Source organism: Lepidochelys olivacea, assembly GCF_965140295.1.
Source record: "Lepidochelys olivacea isolate rLepOli2 genome assembly, chromosome: 16".
Classification (NCBI taxonomy): Eukaryota; Metazoa; Chordata; order Testudines; family Cheloniidae; genus Lepidochelys; species Lepidochelys olivacea.
Genome location: NC_140426.1, coordinates 18,886,992 through 18,910,024, shown reverse-complemented (window position 1 = coordinate 18,910,024; position 23,033 = coordinate 18,886,992). Strand labels below are relative to the sequence as shown.

General features: G+C 44.8%; 1 protein-coding gene across 1 annotated transcript; it reads left to right on the top strand.

Moving 5' to 3' along the window:
• The first annotated feature begins 1,557 nt into the window (after positions 1-1,557).
• SURF4 (surfeit 4) lies at positions 1,558-22,764 on the top strand. The gene is made up of 6 exons (XM_084649896.1): positions 1,558-1,747; positions 14,504-14,690; positions 16,269-16,345; positions 17,294-17,337; positions 18,103-18,289; positions 19,533-22,764. Exons 1-6 carry the CDS (start codon positions 1,700-1,702, stop codon positions 19,797-19,799), a joined length of 810 nt encoding a protein of 269 aa, XP_084506022.1. The 5' UTR covers positions 1,558-1,699; the 3' UTR covers positions 19,800-22,764.
• The last annotated feature ends 269 nt before the right edge of the window (positions 22,765-23,033 follow it).

The window sequence follows — 23,033 nt, the reverse complement described above, 5'->3', positions numbered from 1 at the left end:
AACTCGATTAAAGTGTGCACTTGTGCCACAGTCACTCCATAACCAAAAGAGATTATGACAATTTACTTTAGAGCACTCTTACTTTATTACACGTTCAGAGCATTATACGAGTTTCTGTGCTTGTGCTTATTGGTTGTGTGAACTTGACTCATCCTGTTTGCTCTGGAGACTTTTTTCCTCTCCAAATCTTTGTTTTGTACTTTGTATTCAATATGTGGTATTAAAAAAAAAACAAAACCCCAACTATTAATGCACCTACAAGATAGAGGAAAATATTTTGGTAAAGGGGAAAAAAGGTTTAGCAAGCCTCAGAAAAATGTTTATAAATAACATGGGAGGGGAGAGATTGTTTAAATGATGGAAATTATCTTCAGAATGCCCTTTTAAACAACATTATCTTCAGGGTAGATGTCAAAACAGTGAGATGAAAAGAATCACCTGGGGAAAGGGCAAGAGCCCCGGGCTCCAGCTGCTTTGGGTAGTTTTCTCATTGCCTTGTGGTTTTTGAGTCTTCAGGGTAATCTTAAGTCATGTTTTCAAGATTTTGTCTAATCCTGAGAGACTAGAAACTTGTTTTTTGTTTTTAATTAAAGCTGTGATTCTCACCTAATCGCATGCCTCCAGAAGCTGGGGATTTAAGAAAAAACACCAAATATTGTAAGGCATACAATAACATCTCAAGAGTTGGCAACATAGTGTTTCATAGTCTGCCATCCCACTTTGTAACTACTACCCCTCCATTTCAAGAGGAGATGGGCTCAAAACCAGTACCTTTTCCCAAAACCAAACAAAACCTCCCCTCTCCCTCCACCTTGAACACTGTAATTAGGCATCTTAGCACCTGAGGCAAGCAAGTATATTTGCGTCCCCTTCCATTTTTGGGCCATTTTTCCACGCTCACAGTTTTGTGCGCTGGTTGGCTGCCCCGCTCTTCCGGCCCTGGTTGCGGCAGTGCTGGGGGGTTGCATAAAAGGAAGAAGTGCTCAGACACCACAGGCGGGGGTGGTGCGCTGGGCAGGGCAGGGCAGGGCAGGGCAGGGCAGGGCAGGGCAGGGCAAGGCAAGGCAAGGCAAGGCAAGGCAAGGCAAGGCAAGGCAAGGCAAGAAGCAGTACGGAATAGCTACGAACCATCAAACAAAATGCAGACAGACTGGGCAGGGGCGGATTTTGCATATTGAAAATCTCCACCAGTTTTGCAGATCCACCCCCTCAGGCTTCGAACTTCGTGTGTTTCCTGGGTTCCCATAAAATGGGCCCTGGATCCAACCCCCCAGCTTTGGTTTGGCAAACAAGATTTCTCCAAAACTCAACCCCAAATCCACCGCGGCGTTGCCCACCTCTGATTGCAGGGGGACCCTGCTCCTCCTCCCTTCCCCGGGCCGCGGACACAGGGCTGCTGAGGGCCCTTTAAGAGCCAGGCACAGGCTGGAGCTAGGCGGGCCGGTATCTCCCGTCAGTCCCAGGCCGCCGACTCCCTCCCTCGCCGGGGAGCCTCCTGCGCCTGGCGCTGTCCCTTTAAGAGCTGGCCGACGTGGCAGAAGCAGGAGGGAGCAGCGGCTTTCGCGGCACTTCCTGTGCAGGCGCTGGCAGGAGAGGCAGGGCTGCGAGCGCCCAGGCAGCAGGCGGACGCCCAGCCGGCAGGAATCCCCCTCGGCAGCACCCACCCAGCCACCCTCCCGGCCGGCCGGCCGCCGAGACCATGGGCCAGAATGACCTAATGAGCACGGCTGAGGACTTTGCGGACCAGGTGGGTGTCTGTCCCTCCCTCTGATCCCTTCCCTAGGCTGGAGGCCTCCTCCACATGGAGGGTGTATCCCTCCCGGGGGCTGTGGGGTTCTCCCACCGACATAAAGGGGGAATCGGCCTGTGATCTGTACCTCTGGCGGGGTGTCCCCACTTCCCCCCCCCCAGAATAAATGGGAATCGGCTAATCTTGCGCATCCCTGAATGAGCCTGCTAGGGGGTCCTGCCCCTCCCAGGATAATGGGGTGGGGGATCAGTCGGTGGTGTGTGTCGCCGGCAGGCCAACACCCTAGAATATTGGGGGGTTAGGGAAACAGTCTGTGGTTTGTACACCGGAGAGACCATGGTGTTTGTCCCTGCCCCCTGAATAAAGGAGGGGATCGCTCAGTGGTGTGTACCCCTGAGGAGCTCTGGGGTCTGCCTCTCTCTGATCTGAGGATTTCATTAACTCAGCCAGAGTTTATGGGCCTCTTGGGTGGCTGAGGGTCTGTGGCCTGCAACATGCAGAAGGTCGGACTAGATGATCATGATGGTCCATTCTGGCTTTACAGTCTATGAGCCGTACCCCCCCCACCTCAAGGATAATGGGGAATCAGTCAGTGATGTATATCCTGGAAGGGACATGAGGCATCACCCTCCTTTATTCTCAGGGTGTGACAGTTGGTGGTAATCCTGCCCCCCACTAACTAAAGAGGTATTTGTCATTTTTGTTACCCATGAAGGAACGGATCTTGCTCCCACCCTGGAGCCTGCATCTTGAGCCTTGTTTGAATGAAACTGTCAGATCAGTGCTGTAACCCTCCTCTCCTGGGAGCCTGGCTTCTTCCTATCTGTTAATAAATGTAAAGAGCCCCATAAGGGGGTGAGGAAAGCCAAGCCATTCTTCCTATCTCTCTCCAAGAAGTGTCCAGGTGGCATGTGGCAATAGGGGATATGCGAAAACAAACGTGCAGTGAAATGATAATGGAAAATCCTAACCCCAGACTGCTCTTAGACCATGTCCAGAATCATTAAGTGGAACAGAGGAGGAGGAACCATCGGTCTCTGTCTAAGCTTTAGGTTCAGAATAAAAGTCAACCCGGATTGTTAAACATTCCTTATAAACTGTCCTTGTAGATGTTGACGCCAACCTAGACGGACCATCTTGTGCTGTTGCGTAATACAGATATCTATGATAAGTCAAAGCTTAGAATCGCTCATCTTGCTGTGAGTGAGCAGAATAGTATGAATGAAGCGTTCAGTCACTCTCTTTGTGACAGTGTCGTAAAGCAAGATCTTTGTTGGCTTGGTGACCAGTATATTTAAAATGAGGTAGTAACATCTGGCTGCCTAGAGCTAAGATCTGAAAAATCGGACTTGATCTGACTCTAGACTTCTAAAGCAGGATGAAGGTTGGATGATGCATATTACAAGATCTAAAATGGATATGTCACCCTTGAATCTCTGTAACTGACCAGCACTGGAAAAACCTGCCATTTGCTGTCTTTTCTAGACAGATGGCTTGTTTAGGGCCAGATTCTGCTGTCTTTATGTTGATTTCAGTGGGACTCCGTATGGTGTTTGGTAGTACTCAGCCTGAATAAGGGTGTCAAAATCAGGCCCAGTTTGTCTTGTTGACCCATCAGAAGTGGGAGGACAAGATAAACAGTTACTGTATTATAAGGACTCCTCATTGGTTTTGCTGATCCAGACTAACACGGCTACCACGCTGAAACCTGGCAGTTGCTGTATTGTGTTCATACCCTTTGCTAAATGTTATGACTCTGGAGTCCTAGCTGCTACTGAGGGTTTTATTGTTTTAATATCTGTGTGTTTATTCCCATGTGACTATTTCTGGGATCTTAAATATTTTGTAAGAACTCCTGAATGCCTTTTTGTCCAGCATGAAACCATGTCTGCCCCCTTCCTGGAATAACTTTCACTGACACAACTTTATTTCTCTTTGACCTCATTTTATTTTAAAGTGACTATTCTTAGCTACAGCCTATTCCTGATGTTTGTGGACACTCAGCCATCAGATTGCAAAACCACGCTTAGGTTTTGCAAGTAAGTAATTCATTTGCTAACTCTAGGTCCAAATAGTTGCCCCCTGCTTATTCTAACCACTACCTATGCTGCTAAAACACAGACCCATACGCATGTGGGAGTGAGTTTACAAAACAATAAGCACTGGGTATATTTTTGCATGGTGGGTATTTTGTATTAGGGAAGTTCTTAGCTCATTTGGAACAAAACATTTGAACTGGGATTAGACTGAAGATTTTTCAGATGGTTGGGGTGGGTACATCAGATTAATACCCTAGACATCCTTATTCCTTCCCATTCCTTGTTATAATAGTTGGGATTAGCTAATATGCTATTGCTTTCTCCCCAGGGGTGTAATGAGCAGGTTATTAGGGAAGCTCGAACCTGTGACCTTCAGCACCCAAAGCACAGGCATCTGCCCCTTGACCTTAAAGAGTAATGCTGCTAACTAGCAGCAGTAATAAGCTTTTAAGCCGTATGTGGACCAGCCACTAGAGGGGAATATGGCACACTTAAGTGTGTTACAAAGCTGACCGTGTTCTGAAGGAGAGATAGATTGGGGTTAGGATTGACCTTGGCTCTGGAAATGGTCTTTCTCTTACAACCAATGTTTGTCCACTTCATGGGTGTGCAATACAAGACACCTGTTCTTGTTTGGTGTTTTTCTTAACTGTGGGCTTTAAGTTGAGCGGGCTTTGCTGGTTGGCAGGTGTGGGTGGCTTAGGGGAAAACCAGCTTCTCTGATTTGATGGGATAGGGAATAATTATTTGTAGTGCCCAGTACAAACAGAAGATGCAGTCCCTTCTCCAAAGAGCTTACAGTCTAACTGTAGGTAATGTGGAATTGTTTCCTGGGTCTAGGCCCACATCTGCCATGAAATGGAAAAAAAATCTCCATAACTGGGAGCAAAACTTCTCAAGGATCAGTGCTGAGAGCTTCTAATTGAATACAAAATGTTCAAGACTGAGCCTTTAACTGTGTTTCTAAATACTGTCTGCATTATCAAAAGCTGAAATAGCTGTAACTAGGTCTTGCGTTGAGTTTGCACTCACTACCTAGATTTGCAGGAGCAGTTGCCTATCTCTGAGGGAGCAGACTTCTGGCTAGTCTTCCATTTGTGCTGATATCACTTGAGAAGGTGGTTGTTTGGCACTCTACTCCATGTAGAGAGGAGTGCGGGGAGACTATGCAACTACTGTAAATGAGTGAAGTGATTCTAGCTGGTGGAAGGAGTGAGTGTGATGCCCAAACCATGTTCCTGTGGCCAAAAATGCAGAGTTTTCTTTAATCTTCCATCCCAAGGGCCTGTGAGTGTGCAGCTGATCAGATCTTCCTTCTGACCTCTAGCTTTCTGAGATAGTTCATATAAAAACAATGGGGTGAAGAAACGTTTTGGTTTTAAACCTGGTCCTTTCATTTTCCAGTGAAGCTAACAGAGCATGGAAGGTCCTTATTTCAGCCTGGCATGTCCAAATAAGTGCACTGATCCTGTTTAGTAATAAGCCAAGCACCCTACTCCTGCCATAATATGGAAGTGTGACATTTGCTCCTATGGAGAGGATGGGCAGCCGAAGACTTGATGTGCCATGAGCCCACCTGGCAACTGGAGTGCTGTGAATTGCACTCAGGAGGCTTGTGTGAAAAAGGGAAAATGGAATGCTATGGGGAAACCTTAAAGCTCAGAACAACAAAGATGAAACCCTCTAAAGAATAAGATGTCCAGAAAGCTTCTGGCCTGCTCTTGTCCTTCCTCTGACCTCTTTTTAAAGTGACAGAGTGAGCCTATAGCAGCGTTTCTTAAATGCGGCCAACGTGGCTACATGCGGCCACCAGTGGCTTTTCTTGTGGCCACAGCGTCCTGGGCTGTGATTGGGAGAGGGGCTAAGCAGCGGCCCCTCCTCCCTGTTGCTCCTGGATGCCCCACCTTGGTGTTGGTTCCTGGCACCACATGCAGGAGTTGGGCCCTGCCCCCCTCTGAAGACATCTGGGGCATGGTGTTTGAGGAGTTCTGGCCCCCTTCCCCCCGCTGGCCCTTGCTGCCTTCCCCGACACCCCATCCAAGGCTTAATTTGTCCCATGTTTGCTGGGGCTGAGTAAATCTGCTGTGAAAAGTGATACTTGTATGCTTGTTGATATCACTTTTCACAACAGACTTACTAGCTAGCAATAAATAAATTGCAATGATTTGGACGCGTATATGCGCACATGTATTTGTTTTTCCGAAAACAAAGTATTTTAGGGAAAAGTGAGAGAGCGGCCACCAGCAAGACTTGGTGGCTGCACTCTGAGGCCACCAACTAATTTATCCTGAGAACCCTTGGCCTATAGTCCCTCTTTCTAAATACTGACTCCTCCTGGGAGGAGGGGAGGTGTCATTATCCCCACTTAATAGACGGGTTGAAACAGAGAGAGAAGAAATGATTCACCCCAGGCTAGAGTGTAGAGTTTGGTGCCAGGCGTGAAATGAGATCTTCAGCATTCCTTGCTCCCAGTCCTGTACTTGGGCCACTGGCTCATGCGTCTCTCCATATGGGAAACAGAGCGGCTCCACATCAGGGTTGCAGGGATGGGTCCTGTATCTTTATCAGAAACACAAGTCTGTAAACAGTATGTTGCAGTCCAAGTGTCTCTGTGCTGTTTGCTTGGCAGCTGCCTTTACCACTTTGATCCTAACGGTCACTAATTCAGGAATAAACAGAGGAGTCTCTTTCCTGGTGAACTTTGGAGCATTCTTCTTGTTCCTGTGTCCCCACCGGCATTGTGGAGATGAGAGCCCCAGGTGAAGCTTGGCGAAATCAGAGCTGCTTATAAAAGAGCAACTGCTTGCAGTGTGCGGTGGTCTTGATTAAAAAATATAATGCGGGGATGGGGAGTTCACTTAAGCACCTAGGTGAAATACAAAGCTAGGTTTGCCCAAGGTAACATGAGACATCTATGTATGTACGTCCCAACCAACCATCATAAGGTATTATCTCCCCCACCTTGTTTCTATAAGAAGTTTTATGTCAGAGCCAGGAATAGAATCCAGATCTTCTGGCTCCCAGTTCTGTGCATCAGTCTTAAACCCATCATATATCTACAGTCTCCCTAGCTGCTGCTTTCATTCTTGCTTATTACTTCGTAAGTGCCATAAATTAGCATTGTGCTTTAGAGGTGTGTATGTATAGAGACAGACCTTGCAACTTAGACCAAAGATGATGGGGTGATAACAAGGGATGGGGTTGGGAAGGAGGATGATTTGATCACTTAAGGAGACCAGGTGGGTGAGAGAATATCTTCTGGCTGGCCAGCTTCTGTTGCTGAAAGAGACAAGCTTTCAACAACAACACTGCAAATCACTTAAGGGAGTAAAGCAGGTGAGTCAAAGATTCGAGTTCTTTATTTGTTGGTTGGATTACGTAGCCTCCTTGAGGAAAGCCATTTGGAGAAGGGACTTGATCCAGAGAATGCTGGATCCTTGCGTGTGTTTATTCCTAAACTAAGAAGAGTATTTAAATCTGTCTGTGTCCTCCACAGGGCTTGGTTTACTGCCCTCATAACCTCATTAGAGGAGAAAATGCCAACACAAAGCCCTTCTGCAGTATGTATTAATGACATGGCTGGGAGTGAAGAACCAATTGTCCTCTCAAATAATATTGTTTAGTTTTTCCAGCTTTGACTGTGCTTGTGTGAGATGCAGTCTTCAGTGTGGTCCATGCAAGGCCCACAGAATAATAGGTCATTTGATATTCAGTGTATAGAAAACCCTAAACTACAGATGTGCCATGAGTTTAACGTAATCTCCTTCCCTCACTTGAATAATTTAGTTTTAGGTTAAGTGTATTGTGTCAGTGAAGCTCAGGTAATTACATTCTGTGTACCTCTAATTCCCGGGTAGTTTCAGATGGATAAGATTTTAACTTTGTCCTAATCTGTTACTATGAACTGTTAAACAGCTGTACCCCAGAGGTGGCTGCATTGCAACAGTGGTTGAAGTGATTCTTACTATAGCTATAGTTTGCATGGTGCTGTAGGGCATTGAAATGAGATTTATAAATCATGACTACTAGAGATGGGCCCAAGCTGTAACATGTGGATCAGCACTTCCATGAAGTTTGATGTCTGGATCTGGCATTCTGGTTTGGTCCTATTGATTCAATCCCACCAGTAGAAGTTGCCCATTCTAGATAAATTCCACTGTACCTAGTTAAATCACTGAGAGAGTTCAGTACATAGGTACTCTGAATCCTAAAATCACTAGACACTTCTGATACGTGTCCCGCGCTATCATAGTTAACTATTGCTTTCTCCTCTCCTCCTAGATCTCCTCCGTTAGTCTTACACTTTTTTGTTGCGCATTCTATTTCTGAATTTGCCTCATTTTCTCTACCTTTGCTATGAGCAGTGGCCTCAATGCTTACATGTGAGTTGCATAAACACAGCTGTATGCATGACTGATGTCAGAAGATGGCTTGCATAGCATTGGTTGCCTAGCATTGCTCCCACCTTCAGTCCATCCTACTTGTCTTCCACTGATTGGATCACAAGCACTCATGTTTACTAGGCAACAAAATTCTTTCCTGTGTGTGCTAAGAAGGGAGGAAGCCTGAGTGAGGGAACAATTTACACTTTCTATCATAGGCTGTTTGGCTTCAGGGAAGGTGACAATGAGACTCGTCCATGTGACTTATTACAACAAAAGATGGCAGGTTCCAAAGCTGATTCTGGGAAGTAGAGCTGCCCCTTGGCAGTTGTGCTTATTTTGCAACCTTTCCACAGTCATGTTCCTGCTGATCTTCAAGACAGCAACCTTCCATTACACTCTCTCACCTGCTTCCGTTCTCTGCAGAAGTTGCCAGGGCAGGCTTCTCTCCACCTTTCCATTTTCCTGCTCCTGCTTTATCAAATCATTTTAACCTCTGCTCTTCCCCTCGCTTTAGGCCTAAATTTAAAAACTCCCTCTTGTAGAACGTATAACTTCCTCCCTCATTGGCTTGTTAGTGTGACCGATTTGTTGTTTAACAGTTGAAAGTTCTCTATTGATCCCTACAATTGTATCTGTTCATCTAGATCAGGGGTAGGCAACCGTATGCCCGCGTGCCGGAGCTGATTTTCAGTGGCAGTCGCACTGCCTGGGTCCCGGCCAACCATCCGGGGGCCTCTGCATTTTAATTTAATTTTAAATGAAGCTTCTTAAACATTTTAAAAACCTTATTTACTTCACATACAACAATAGTTTCATTATATATTAAAGACTTCTAGAAACAGACCTTCTAAAAACGTTAAAATGTATGACTGGCGCACACAACCTTAAATTAGAGTGACTAAATGAAGACTCGGCACACCACTTCTGAAAGGTTGCTGACCCCAATCTAGATACTTTCCAGACAGCCCCCATCAAGGAAAGGAAAGGTTTAGGAAGACTTTTTTTTGTTTTTTTTGTTCTGTTTTTTAAACTGCCTCTCATTCCTCCTAACTCTATTCATAAAATCGCACTCTGAACCACCTTAAATAATTTGTGGCCCTGCCTGTCGCTTTTCAGACGTGTGGACACTTTTTCCTGGGCCTGGACTACACCTAAAAATTAGATTGACCTAGCTATATTGTTCAGGCCTGTGAAAAATGTCACGCCCTGTGCGATTTAGTTAGGTTGACCTATCCCCCATGATAGATGCAGCTCAGTCAGTGGAAGGATTTTTCCATAGACGTAGCTACCACTTCTCGGAGAGGAGGATTAACTGCACTGGCAGAAACCCCCTTCTGTCAACGTAGGAAGAGTCTATACTAGGATGCTGCAATGGCACAGGAGTGTAGACATACCCTTAGTTAAACATCTCTAAAGCTCTTCCCACAACACACAGTCAACCTGGGGAACTCTTTGCCAGAGGATGTTGTGAAGGCCAATACTATAACAGGGTTCAAAAAAGAACTAGATAAATTCATGGAGGTCCATCAATGGCAATTAGCGAGGATGGGCAGGGATGGTGTCCCTAGCCTCTGTTTGCCAGAAGTTGGGAATGAGCGACAGGGGATGGATCACTTGATGATGACCTGTTCTGTTCATTCCCTCTGGGGCACCTGGCATTGGCCATTGTTGGAAGACCAGATACTGGGCCAGATTGACTTTTAGGCTGACCCAGTATGGCCATTCTTATGTTCTCTCCAGCTTCTGATGTAGCTGAAGAACAGGGGAAAGCTGCTGTCAAGGTGGAGAATCCTTTCTCCCTTGTAAAGGCCGAAGTGTACAGAATGCCCAGGGAGAGGCCTCCCTGCTCTGAGAGAGGCCAGGTCAGACCCAGAATTACATGCTCCCATGTGGGGGAGCTGGATTGAGGTCTTTAAGTCAGTGTGCACACACTCTCCCTTCCTCTGAACCCTAGGAAGAGCCAGCTGATTTGGCTTTCTCTGGCAGGTTGGGTTTGCATACACTTTGGGTGGCGAGGAAAGAGACAGCTGTTTGAGAGTCTGTTTCTGACCCCCTCCAGGAATTCACTTGGCATTGGCACAATCTGTTCAAACGCTTGGGATGAAGAGTCTTCATTTCTGTCTTAAATGTAGTTAGTCTGTCACCTGGGAGAGTTTGTCTTAACATCGCAGTGTGGTATATTCTAACAGGACTCAGAGCTGCAAGCAGGGCAGGTGCCATTTGCTCGCTAGAAATCTTTTTTAGCAAGCTGTGGGTCAGTATAAACACAGAACTACTCTAATTCTAGGCCCAGGGTGGATATGGCACTTTGAATGCAAACATTTTTCACACCCCTGAGCGACACAGTTGTGCCGATATAGGTTTGTAGTGTAGACCAGACCTGAGTTAAGGATCTCTAATCAAAACTTGATCCTTGGAAGGTGGATCACAGCCTGCCTCTCTTGCCTTGTGCATTTGGGCCTTTTCTTCCAAATCAGCCACTGTTTTTAGCAGGTCTCTTACACACTTGCTGCATGCTCTGTACGCTCTCTACCTAGTTGATGGTATGAGCCAAATGTAGATCCCGTTCCTCTTGTTCTAGGAAGAAGACAAGGCTGCCCCCTATTTGTGACTTGCTGGTTGTGTATTCTTTTTGCATGGGGATTTCCAGTGCAGTGCACTGATGCTAAAACAGGTGCTTTCAACCCTCCTGATGCCCAGGTGTTGAGCTATTATGCTTTCCTGTCCAACGTGGCTGATTAGGGTGTTGCTGGGTGCTTTGAAAGCTTCTCCGTCGTTAGACTGATGTTGGAAAGTGCTGTTTCCTCCTGATTAAAATTCATCAGATGTCTAGCATGTTGCACAAGCAACACCTCAGATTATTTCCAAACTGAGGAGTAAGACTTGCTATAGAAACCCTCTAGTTCTTTTCTGTAGGCATTCTATACTTTCTATCCAGTACTTTTGGAGCATTTAGTTCTTTTTTCCCCATGTCTCTCTGTGGAAATCCTGCTGGAATTCTGTGCCACTGTACAATGCAGAATTTGCACAGAATTAACGTTCCCCATAGAATTTTAATTTTTCCTGATGAACCTGTGATCTCCCGTGCATGGCAGCCAGAGCCTCGCCATGCGCAGGGCTGACAGTGGGAGCCGCAGCTGGATGCAGAATTTTAAAATATTCACAGAACCTTTAATTTTTTGGTGCAGAATTCCCCCAGGAGTATCTGTTGTTTGTGATAGTTTCTGTCTCTGCTACAGAAAAGGACCCTTCTAAATCAGTCTTGGTATTATCACAAGGGCCATAGAAGCTTGATCTGTAATTCTTCTTTCCCTGTAATCTTATCCTCTTCCATGGAAGTCACATGGTTTGTTTGCTTGTGTTTGTTAGCAAAGTCAACATGATTGCCTAATTGTGAGAATAAGGTTTATTAACTTGTAGAGGCTGAGTCTGGGGCCCCATTTTAAAAAATGGGAACAAAATTACAACAGTTATAATTTAAAAAAATATATAAACAATACACTTACTGGCAGAGGATAACATTTAAAGCATGCCAAATTTTGGGCTTGAACTTTTGGATGAAAGGTATAACTTTGTTATGTACAATAATGATCTGTTTGTTTTGTTTCTCCACTTGGGGTGCATGTAGGAGTTTCTTAGGTAACTCAAATACAGTTTGAAGCTCTCTTAATCTGCTATTCTGGACGAAGAAAAGAGCTCATTTGCAATTTTTTTTTTTAACTTCACATTGGTTAATTTTAGGTCACATCTCCCTTGTATTAATGTGTATTTAATTGTTCGGTTTGTATCTCACTAAATGACAAAGATCATAAGAAATGTATCTCTCCAGATTCACTCATCTAGCTGTTTGAAAAACATTTATATTCAAAAATCCCAAAGTATAACATTCAATCTGTATGTGGTTGAGGTTTGTGTTCAAAGTATGTTTAACTGACTTGAATCTTGACCCTTTAGACTCTAGATGCACATGAGCAAGACTAGTGTAGTTTGCTCTTCTGATATTAACTATTTGGGCATGTCTGTTGTGTTAACATTTCTGCTCTGTTTTTATTCATGCTGACCTTGAATTAGGCAGCAAGGAAGATTTCTAACTTGCACAGAACTTGGAACATCCTTTATTAATTGGTTAATTGTGGTGGTGGGAATAAGCTTTTAGAAGTGCCTTTAATCTCCTGCTGCCCAGCTGTTGTGAAGCCAAATGTTGCCAGAGCTGCAAAATCATACTAACTAAAAGCAGAAAGTGAAACTGATTAGTCTAGTTTCATTGTCCAAACTGAGTAAAATGCAAGAAGTGAACGTCATAAACAATGAGAAGCTAACTTAATTTTTTTTGGTCAACATACATTTTTACTAGTTAGTTTGCTGACTCGATTAGCTAAATTCTCTGCTAGTATAAATTGGTGTACCTCCATTGACGTTAACTGAGTTGCATCAACAGAACATGGTCAGTGCTGGGTGTGACTCTGTACCTTTTTTAAGTTCCTGTTCCCTAATGGTACAAGAAACACTGGTGCAAGGGGACCAACACAAGATATATACACTGTTTTTTTCATTGTGAATTTCCTCTTTGTGGCGTTCCTGATACCTTTTTGAAGAACACCTCTTCAGGTGGGTGGGTTGGTTGGTATTGTGGGGTCCCCCCCGAACATAGTTTAGATTCTAACACTGAGTAAAACGACTTGAATCAAAGTCCCATAAATTGTTTTTAATACATACTGTGTATGAGTTGTAGGAGGTTATAACACATGGTTCCCCTACCGCTAAACCAGGAGTCTCTGCAAAACCTGGCATTTCTGCATCAGGAGTCAGGCTTTTGCATGCATCTGGCTGTGACATTGCTCAGCGGGAACTGCCAATAAAATCGGGAGATAGGCACCTTCTGCTTCTCTTCTTCTGCTGTTTAATTTAGAATTGACCATATCTATCTCACATACAACCTCTGACAGATGTCACTTGAATTACCATTACTTCACTTTGTCAAGGATGTAACTTGGCTGTTCTGCACCTGGTGTTGATGCCCTAAATATGTTTCTTAAATAAACAGTCACCTCACTTTCAGCCAGTAGGCGTTTTCTGTTACCAAATGTCTGCTGGTACTATTACATCACTGCTTTCTATACAAAAAGTGGAATGTGCTATTTGCAGGTTTGTTAAGAAATAAACAACTTTTATTAATACCTTTCTGTACCAAAGGGATGGTTGGTTGGGTCGGAGGAATAACACCGGACACTTTTTAATATTAACCAGGGATCAATGCAATGGTTCTAAATTTTCAATAATGGAGTGCAAGAATCCAACACCCACGTGTATGCCAGCTTGCTCTAAAGGTACATATAATCATGGCAACTGCCTGCACAAACACAATTGCTGATTAAGTCATATGTGTTCTAGGTGCCCGCATGTGGCTCCCTTTGCACACCAAAATTGTGGCCTTTTAGCCTGAGATTTGTGTCAGAGCATTAAATCTACAACCAGTTATTAATCCCCCTCAGGATATGCCTTGGTGCTCTATTACAGTTATTTAAATATGAATGAAGACTCAAACGATATACTAGCTGAGAACTGGAGAGTGAAGAGGTGATCAGATTTTTTTTTTAATATGCAAATATCTTGCATGTGTGTAATTTGCAAAAGAAGCTAGACTCCTCGGGGTGTATGTTTTGGTTCTGCTCAGCAGTAGTTGCTCCTATATAATCTATAATTCTCACAATGGCAGAGTGATCTAATGGTAAATTTTCAGCATTCTGTTCACAGGATCAGACACAACTTTCCTTTCCAAGAAGAGAAGCGGTGTGCTCACTTCCTCGTGCCTCTTGGTGATATTTTTTTTAAATACTAGGTTGCATTGAACTGTAGTTATATATAACTGCCTAGTTCATCTTCCTGAGTAGTGTGTTTTTTGTTATGTGGGTTGTGATTCTTAATGGGACTAGGGGCTGACCTCTGTCTCTGTATGTGTTTATCCTTGAAATCAACTAATATCCTATCCAGGATATCCAGTTTTTCATCTACAGTCAAACCCTTTTAGTATTGTATAGGAGAGTCTTAGGCCTGATGCCACAATGTGTTGATATTTGCAGAGGAAGAAGTCAGTGGAAATTTTGCCCATGAGAACAGGGGAAATGTAAAGGCATAGGTGTGTTAAACCAGCATGATATCGAGAGGGTTTGGCTTTATCTAATTCCCCAGCACATCTGCGTTCAGCGGGATCTTGTGGTGGAGGTGGGTGTATCCATGTGCACACGCCAGTGATATACCTGCAGTCTGCAGAGGGGCATGGCTCTTGGTTGCCTTGGACATTACTCCTCCTGCACTGTCTGCCCATGTAGTTCCTGCGAGTGACGAAGCAGTACCTTCCCCACGTGGCCCGTCTGTGCCTGATCAGCACCTTCCTGGAGGATGGCATCCGCATGTGGTTCCAGTGGAGCGAGCAGAGGGATTACATTGATGCCACGTGGAACTGTGGCTATTTCCTGGCCTCCATCTTTGTGTTCCTAAATCTCTTCGGACAGCTGAGTAAGTGGCTCTTAATGGCCTATTAGGGCAGATGCCAAATCGCCCTAGTGTTTCTGGCTCATGTTAGCATGGGAAGCCTAGTTTATTTTTCTTTACCCATCAAGCATTTTATATTTTGATGATGCTTCATAGGTTGAATAAAGACTTTTCATTGGCCTCCCCATGTTTTGCTCCTTGACTTTTGAGTCCCCATGGTACCTCTTGGTCAATGAAAACTCTCTGAGGAGTCCCTTAGTTGACAGTAGTATTATCTATTTAATTCTGTATGTGTACCCAGATGTTGATAGGTGCATTCTGTAAATAAAATACTTCCTGTATTTAAAGAAGAATTCATCCAATATATCAAGATGATTACAGTGCCATGTTTTTCTTGCCTCAGCCCAGTATTGGCTCTTGTAGAGGTTAATGTCAACTGGAAAAATTATTTTTTGTCTTGTTTTTATACGGGAAGCATTTCAATCCTGCCCTGTTCACAAAAGCAATAGCACTGTGTTAGTTCATGAGGACTAGGAAGTGGAAACAGACTTGACACTTCAAGTCTAGCTTCTGTGTTCATGCTGAGTGAACAGTATCACTGGTGGGAAAGGAACTAAATTCTCCCTGTTTTATATTGCGTGTCCCCCTTTTTAAAATTGTCTCACGCACTCCAATTGCCTAGTCTTTCAAAGTCCTGTGTCCAGGGTTGGTTGGTTGGTTTTTTTTTTTTTATTTTGTCCAGGCAAAAATTTAATTTTGCTAAATCTTTTCCCCTGTAGATTTTTTTTTTTTTTTTAGTCAAGTTCTCAACGTGGAAATCCGCCTGCTGGGAAATGCGATCAGTTTTCTTTTGAATGCAAGATTTACAGGAAAGCTTCTGTTTGTTTGTTTAATATTCTGTACTCTCGAAAGAACTATATCATCCTCCCACCACCACCTCAGGAAAGGCAATATCCAACATCTACATACTTGGCTGTTTTTTGTCTAACGTCTTGTGACCTTAAGCGTATGTCTACATTACCATAGAGCCGGGGTCAATTGACTCGGGTTCAGGCTGCAGGACTAAAAGTAGCAGTATAGACATTCAGGCTTGGGCTGGAGCCCAGGATCTGAGACCCACCCAGCCACCTTGCAGGGTTTGAAACGGCGGGCCCCAGCCTGAGCCCAAATGTCCATATTGAAATTTTATAACCCCCCACTCTGAGCTCCACAAGCTGGAGTCAGCTGACCTGGGCCAGCTATGGCTGTGCTGCAGGTCTTTTATTGCAGAGTAGATGTACCCTTGCATGGCACCTGCCAACTAGTACGATGTGCCAGGGACTAAACAAAGATTATGTTTGATCCCTTGCTCCATCACCTGGTGGAATAATGGAGAGATGTTCTTCAGGAGCCATACGACAATGTCTCACTGTGGAGAATGCAGACTTTAAAGCTGACCCCCCCCCCCCCAAACCAGCAGTGTTTTGATACCAGATATCTCCTAGCAGAGGCTCTCTGTGACTTGGCTACATGAAATCCTTAACCTGCTGAAATTCAAACCAAAACCAACAGTTTCCTGTGTGAGCTGGAGATGTGGTAACGCTGTTTATTTCCCTTCCTCAGGCGGCTGTATCCTGGTGCTGAGTAGGAATTTTGTGCAGTATGCCTGCTTCGGCTTGTTTGGAATTATAGCATTACAGGTAGGAAGCCTCAAGTCTTCCAAAGTACAGTCCCTATCTTTCAGGCCCTCCCCACCAACCCCAATGGGACTGATCTGTCTCAGTTAAAGAAGCAGGAAGGATTGCCCTGCTCAGCCCATTGAGCCCACTGCCCTCCTTCAATTGGCCATGATCTCTTATGGCAACATGGTTACAGCTGTTCTTCCTCCGACATGCACAGCGGCAAGGTATTCTCCTTGGATGCTGATGCAGATCGGATCAGCCAGCTGTTTTTTCCAAGCACTGACAAGTATCGAATCAATCCTGTCCCATATAGTAGGAGGAGGTCCCCTTTGCAACTCACATGAGCTTCAGCAGCCTACTGCATAAGAGACCTATAACTGATTTGGTCTTGACCCCACAGTGATTGCTACAAGAATATCCCAAAGTGGAAGGATCCCCATTGAATGCTGAAAAAACAAAAACAAAAAAAACTTATTTTGGACAGGAAAGGTTTTCGTTAACATTTTGTCTAAAGCAGAAGAGTAGGAGTTATAACTTCTGGGTTCTATTCCCAAATTCGCCACTGACTAGTTGTGTGATCTTGGGCATTTAGTTTAACCTTCCTGCCTCTCTATTTTTCCCCATCTGTACAATGGGATGGATACTTGACTGCCACAGGGGATTGTTGAGGGTTAATTAACTATCTGCAAAAAGCTCAGAGTCACAGATATGCGGGTGATATAAAAAGCACCTGGGCTAATGAGTGAGCCTGACCTTCTGCATCCAAAATAGATTCTCATAAAAGCTCCTTATTGTCATCATGCCAAACTACTTGCTAAACTAAGTAACTTTTTGTAAGATGTTATTGATTCTTACATCCTGCATTTAATCACACTGGCTTTGAACACTCTCTAAAAGCTCTCCCTTTTCAAGGAGGTGGAAATAGCTAAATATTTCAGTATTTCTTTTTTTCTTTTCCCCTCCCAGACCATTGCTTACAGCATTCTATGGGATCTGAAGTTCTTGATGAGGTAGGTCCTAGTTCATTTTACCTCCCTGTACTGTCCTTGCAGACTTGCTTCTGTGCATGTCACTCAGGGACAGGAATGAAGAGGTCTTTATAAAGGTCCCATTTAAGGCCATCTCTACCCGACAAACTTTGGTCAACGCAAATTACGTCGGCACAAAGCTGCTGCAATCAATAGATCGCTTGCGCAGGTGCATACTTGACTCCTTGCATCAACACTGCATATGCTTGCCAGGAGTGCTTCTGTCAATGTGTAGTGTACCATGGATAGATATCCCAGTGTGCAACCCACCACCATCCAGTGCACTGTCTTTTGGGGAAGTTTTGGCAATGCATGGCAGGGCAGAAATGAGTCGCGCGGAGTGATTGGGAGCAAGGAGTCTCCATCCCATAATGTCATCTATGTCCCATGTTGTTTGCACCTTTTTAAAAAAAAATCCCACAAATGCATGTAGTCTTTGATAGACGCTTGGGGCCTGCATAGCTCCACGCTATGGTCATAAGCGTTGCAAGCGCTGGATGCACGATCCTCTTGTATCTGCAGAGCCATAAGAACTACTGAATCAGTGGGGGAACATGATGCAATCTTGGAGGGCAGATTGCTGTGGGACATAATGAAAACCAATCCAAGGTTGTTGGCATTCTCACTCATTCAGGTAGAATGATCTTCATGACACATCCAACAAGCTCTATGATGTGGCTTTTATTTTTCTTGCACTGACCTGTAGATTTTTTTTCCTTCTCTATGCCCCCCTCTCTCTCTCCCCAGGAACCTTGCCCTTGGGGGAGGCTTGCTGCTGCTTTTGGCTGAGTCACGGTCAGAGGGGAAAAGCATGTTTGCCGGGGTCCCCACCATGCGGGAAAGCTCCCCCAAACAGTACATGCAGCTGGGTGGACGTGTGCTGCTGGTCCTCATGTTCATGACACTGCTACATTTTGATGTTAGCTTCTTTTCTGTAAGTATCTGGCACAGAACTGGGAGTCAAGGCATTGGGCTTCACTGCTCTGCTACAGCCTGGGTGGGATCCCAATCCAGCAATTCTTCTCCTTCGAGTCCTCATCTATTTCACTGGGTCTCCTTATATAAGAGTGCCAGATTTGGGTCCTGTCAACTAGAGATACCGTGTTCTGAGTTAATGTCTATAAAGCATGTGATCTGCTTAGCACAAAGTGCTAGAGCAGGATAAAGTATCAGTCTTTTAACTAATTAATAATTGAGCCTTTCTTTAAGCAGTAGGGTAAAAAATATTTCTTCAGGTCTGAGTGACAGCAGAGAAACCTCAATCCAAACTACTCACCTCTTCATAAACAAGATCTTAGCTTAGGAAGCGCCAACTTGAAACTAAATTCCAGGGAATGGTACCCCAAAATCTACACTCAGGGTCCCACACAAGCTGAGGGTTGACCCTTGCAGCCATCAGTCACGCAAGTCCTGCCACTGGATCATTGTAATGAGTGGGACAATTCACATGAATAGAGGTAGCTGGAAAGAGCCCTTTAGTTACTGAAGGAACTTAGAGATGTCAGATAATCTAGTGCTAACCTGCCCTAGCCCATCTGTATCACAGCCAGGATGGGTAAGGATGGTGTCCCTGGCCTCTGTTTGCCAGAAGCTGGGGATGGGCAACGGGGGATGGATCGTTTGACTATCTCTTCTGTCCATTCCCGCTGGGGAATCTGGCTACTGTCGGAAGACAGGATACTGGGCTCGATGGACCTTTGGTCTGATCCAGGAGGGCCATTCTTGTGTTCTTACAGCAGCCTGTTGAATGGCCTTTACCTGAGCAACGCTGCAGCGACTACGCCGCCTCCATGCATGTTTCTTTAAGGCTACGTCTGCACCTACAGGCACTACGTGTGTAGCTACACACCCCAGTGAAAGGCTCTGGCGGTGGGGAAAGACTCCTACAGCTGCCAGATGCTTTCACTGTGGCAAGGAAAGGCTCTGACAGGAGGAGGCAGCAGAACATGACACTGCTAAAATTAGCAGTGCAGACATGGGTGGCATGGCTTGAGTGTGCAGGGTCTATACCCTGAGGTGTGTAGGACACTCTGCCCACCCTAAGCTGTGGCTTGCTGTCTACACTGCTATTCATACCTGTGCAAGCTGGGTATGCAGTGCCTGTGCTCTATAGGATACCATAACATAGCTGTGTATAACCCTGACTCTCCTCTTTCCTCCCCACTCTGCTCCCGCAGATTCTCCAGAACATCGTGGGCACAGCCCTGATTATCTTAGTGGCGATTGGCTTTAAGACCAAGCTGGCTGCCTTGACTCTGGTCATCTGGCTGTTTGCCATCAACATCTACTTTAATGCCTTCTGGACCATCCCGGCCTACAAGCCCATGCATGACTTCCTCAAGTACGACTTCTTCCAGACCATGTCTGTCATTGGAGGGCTTCTTCTGGTGGTGGCGCTGGGTCCTGGTGGTGTCTCCATGGATGAGAAGAAAAAAGAGTGGTAATGGGAGCAATGTAGCTTCTCAGGACACGACAGCTTAGGTCCAGGACGGATTCTCTATGGATTCAACAAAACCTGCCAGCATTTTACATATACCTGCTCCTGCTGTACCTTCCCCTGTTAAAGGCACAGATGTCTTGAGAATTTAATTTACAGTGGCACCAGTAATCTGATGATAGATGAGATATCCTACTACTTCGAGGAACATTGCCTAGGGTTATTTTATTGTTTTGTTTTTAACTTCCTAGAATTGGAACTAACCCAAGGAATCCACATTTCATTGAGTACTTCAGTATTGGCTTTTAAATTTTAAAGTATTGTGAGCAGATACACAGTAGTATCATTCAGTGTGCTGTTTGGTTATTTTTTCTGTTTCCTTTTTAACTCTAACAAGTGAATACCACATTCCCCTCAGAACTAAAACGCCTCTGGGTATATAAAATCCAGCTGCTGGTTAGAGCATTGTTTGTACAATTGGAGAGTTATGCTAAGAAGACATTGGTTTTAAAAATTACAGTATTCTCTACCCAGGTCTGAGCAAGGGGAAGGCCCTTCCACACCCGGAGGGAGGGAGGGGAAAAAGAGAATGTCAGAAGCAGCTGCATCCTTCTCTAGGTGAGGAAAGAGATGGTTTTATTCATCAAATGTCTCATTTCTGTTCCTGAGCGGAACAAGGGGGTAGTGGTGTTTATATTGCTTTAAAGATTTCAGTAAGATGGGGGTGTGGATTAGTGGGAAGGCTCTCAAGACAGATTTCATTTTAAAAGGTGCTGTGCCAAAATCAATCCTTTTCAGCATTTTCCACCCACCAACAAAGGGGAGCAAGCCAGGCAGTGATTCAGAGACAGCTCCTTTCAGCAACCAACCACCATTTATCTAAATGTGGCTCCAGGTTCTTTCAATGTGAGCAGTAACTGTTGGAACCAATATTTGCAGAGCTGTGAAAGACCCTGTTCCTGGCATTGAAAGGCAAAAGCTCAAATGGTTAGCATTTCATAATGCATGCAGGTCCGCATCACCTCACCAGTGGGTTCAGAGCAGTGTCTGATCTTCCAGCCTAGAGCACCCTTTGCTTTCTTGATCCATTGCTGCCAGTCTCTCTTGTACATGCAAACTTTTTTTTTCCCCACTGTGCAACAGCAGGTACAGAACTCTCAAGGGAAAAGCACGTGCTCTAGCATCCCAGTACAGACACTCATGGGCTGGGGGAGAGAATGCTTTCCTGAACAGGCTCCATTGTTCCTGTATTAAACAGTATGCAAAAATCAGCTGTATGATGCCTTACTGCACTGATTCTCAGTCCTGTGTCTCATTTTTGACAGTAGTAGCTAAGACTTCTAGTGAGTAGAACATACTTGACAGTGTCTTAACGGCTAGGGGAGGTACCTTATGCATTTTAACTCTCTGCTGTGCATTTCGCTCAGAGAGGAAATAATCCTTTAGTGTAAGTGGGTTGAAGGGAAACAGAGGTCCTGACTTTGCCCCATCAGCGTAATCTCTTCTTTCACCTCACATTCATCCCTGCTGGGAAGGGGCATTTTAGCCTCTGCTAGTGGCCTAAATTGGTGGGATGGGTTTGCTTGTTTTTTTGGTTGGTCTTATTGACTTGGACTCTGTGAGACACTCGCCCTGTAACCTTAACTAGCAGCTCAGCAGGCTAACTGCCCTGGTTTCCTGCATCAATAGCTCCCTTCACCGTAGCTGCTTACATCTCCACTTTGAAGAGCAGCCCAGCTCATCATCTCCAGCAGGCAGCCAGCTCCTGGGCTTTCCTCCCCAAGGAATGCTGCTAAGCCCATTGACCTGGACAGCGCACTCTTGCCTTTACCCTGGAAAACAGGATTCTCAGTAGCTGGTGATAAATAGAAAAGCCTCCAAGAATGTTCAGCCACTTACACTGCTTGTAAGGGAGAATGGCCTCTGTAGTGATAGAGGGCACTATCACTGGAGAGATTTCTTAAATTAATTTGAGAGCAAGAGGGTTTAATAGTTATCCTGTGCCCCCCCCCACCCCCAGCAGGTTTTGTAGGAAAGGTTTTTGCCTCAGCTGCTCTTGCAGTGCCTGTGTCTTCATTGTGCAGGAAATGAGATCTTTCAGCTTCCTCCTGATGTTCAATACATAAAAGATATGACTGACTTTCACACTGCAGTTACAACAGGCAACTGTTTAGAATACACACATGCTCCTTAGCTGCAGCAATATTCTCTTCCAAACATTCTAGCTGCTGTGGGCAATTCAAGTATTTATAAGTGAACAGGTAGAAACAGCTCTTGTAACTACCCCTTAATTAGCTTCCTTAGGGTTAATCCCCTCATTCTGCCCAGCTAAGGAGCTTGATCACTTCAGAAGAGGGACTGTTTAATATTTCAGACACTAACTGATACAAAAAAAGGAGTACTTGTGGCACCTTAGAGACTAACATTTATTTGGGCACAAGCTGGGTTAAAACAAACCCACAGGAAATTCCTCTCTCCTGGAGAGGCTGCCTGCAGCCCCATAGGAAGTTCAGGCATCACAAAATAGATGTTCCCCTTTAGGAAAGGGGAATGTTACTAGCCATTTGCAGCAGGGATCTTGCAAGTAAAGTACAACATCAGCAGTAAGGAGAGGGCTTGTTTTTAAATACACTGCTCTCTTCCTACCAGTACCCTACCCAAACTGACTTTTTAGCCAACGTGTCCTTTGCAAGAGGGCTAGCTGTTTCTCACATGCGCTGCTGTACCACATATCTCCCAGAACTGATGCAGTGACTTCTCTAACAGTTGGAATGCTCTCTCAAAGGCAGGATGTAATCTACCAATTGGCTTTGCAAAGTGTTCTGAGTTCACTTTTTTTTTTGTTTTGCTTTATGTGGAAAGAGAAATAAGTATAAACTCTCATTTTATGCTGTATTTTGTATCTTAGTTGTGTTTGAAAATGTTTTGATTTTTGGAAACCATCAAAATAAAACTATGGCATCTTTGTTGTATCCAGCTTGAGCGCACAGTTGGTGAGCCTTCAGGGATGGTGTTCCCTGGTTAACACTTGGTATTAATATCCTCTGTGTAGCAGATTCCTGGGTGTTGTGAAGTGGAATAAAAATGACACCCCTTTCAGCAAAAAATAAGGCACCCAATCATTGGTATCTCAGTCAGAGCTTGGGGATGCCTCAAGAATCAACCCTTAACCCATTTGTGCTCCAGCTTACTAAAGCCCCCTCCCCATCAGAAACAGATGGTTGGAATCTGACAATGGGGC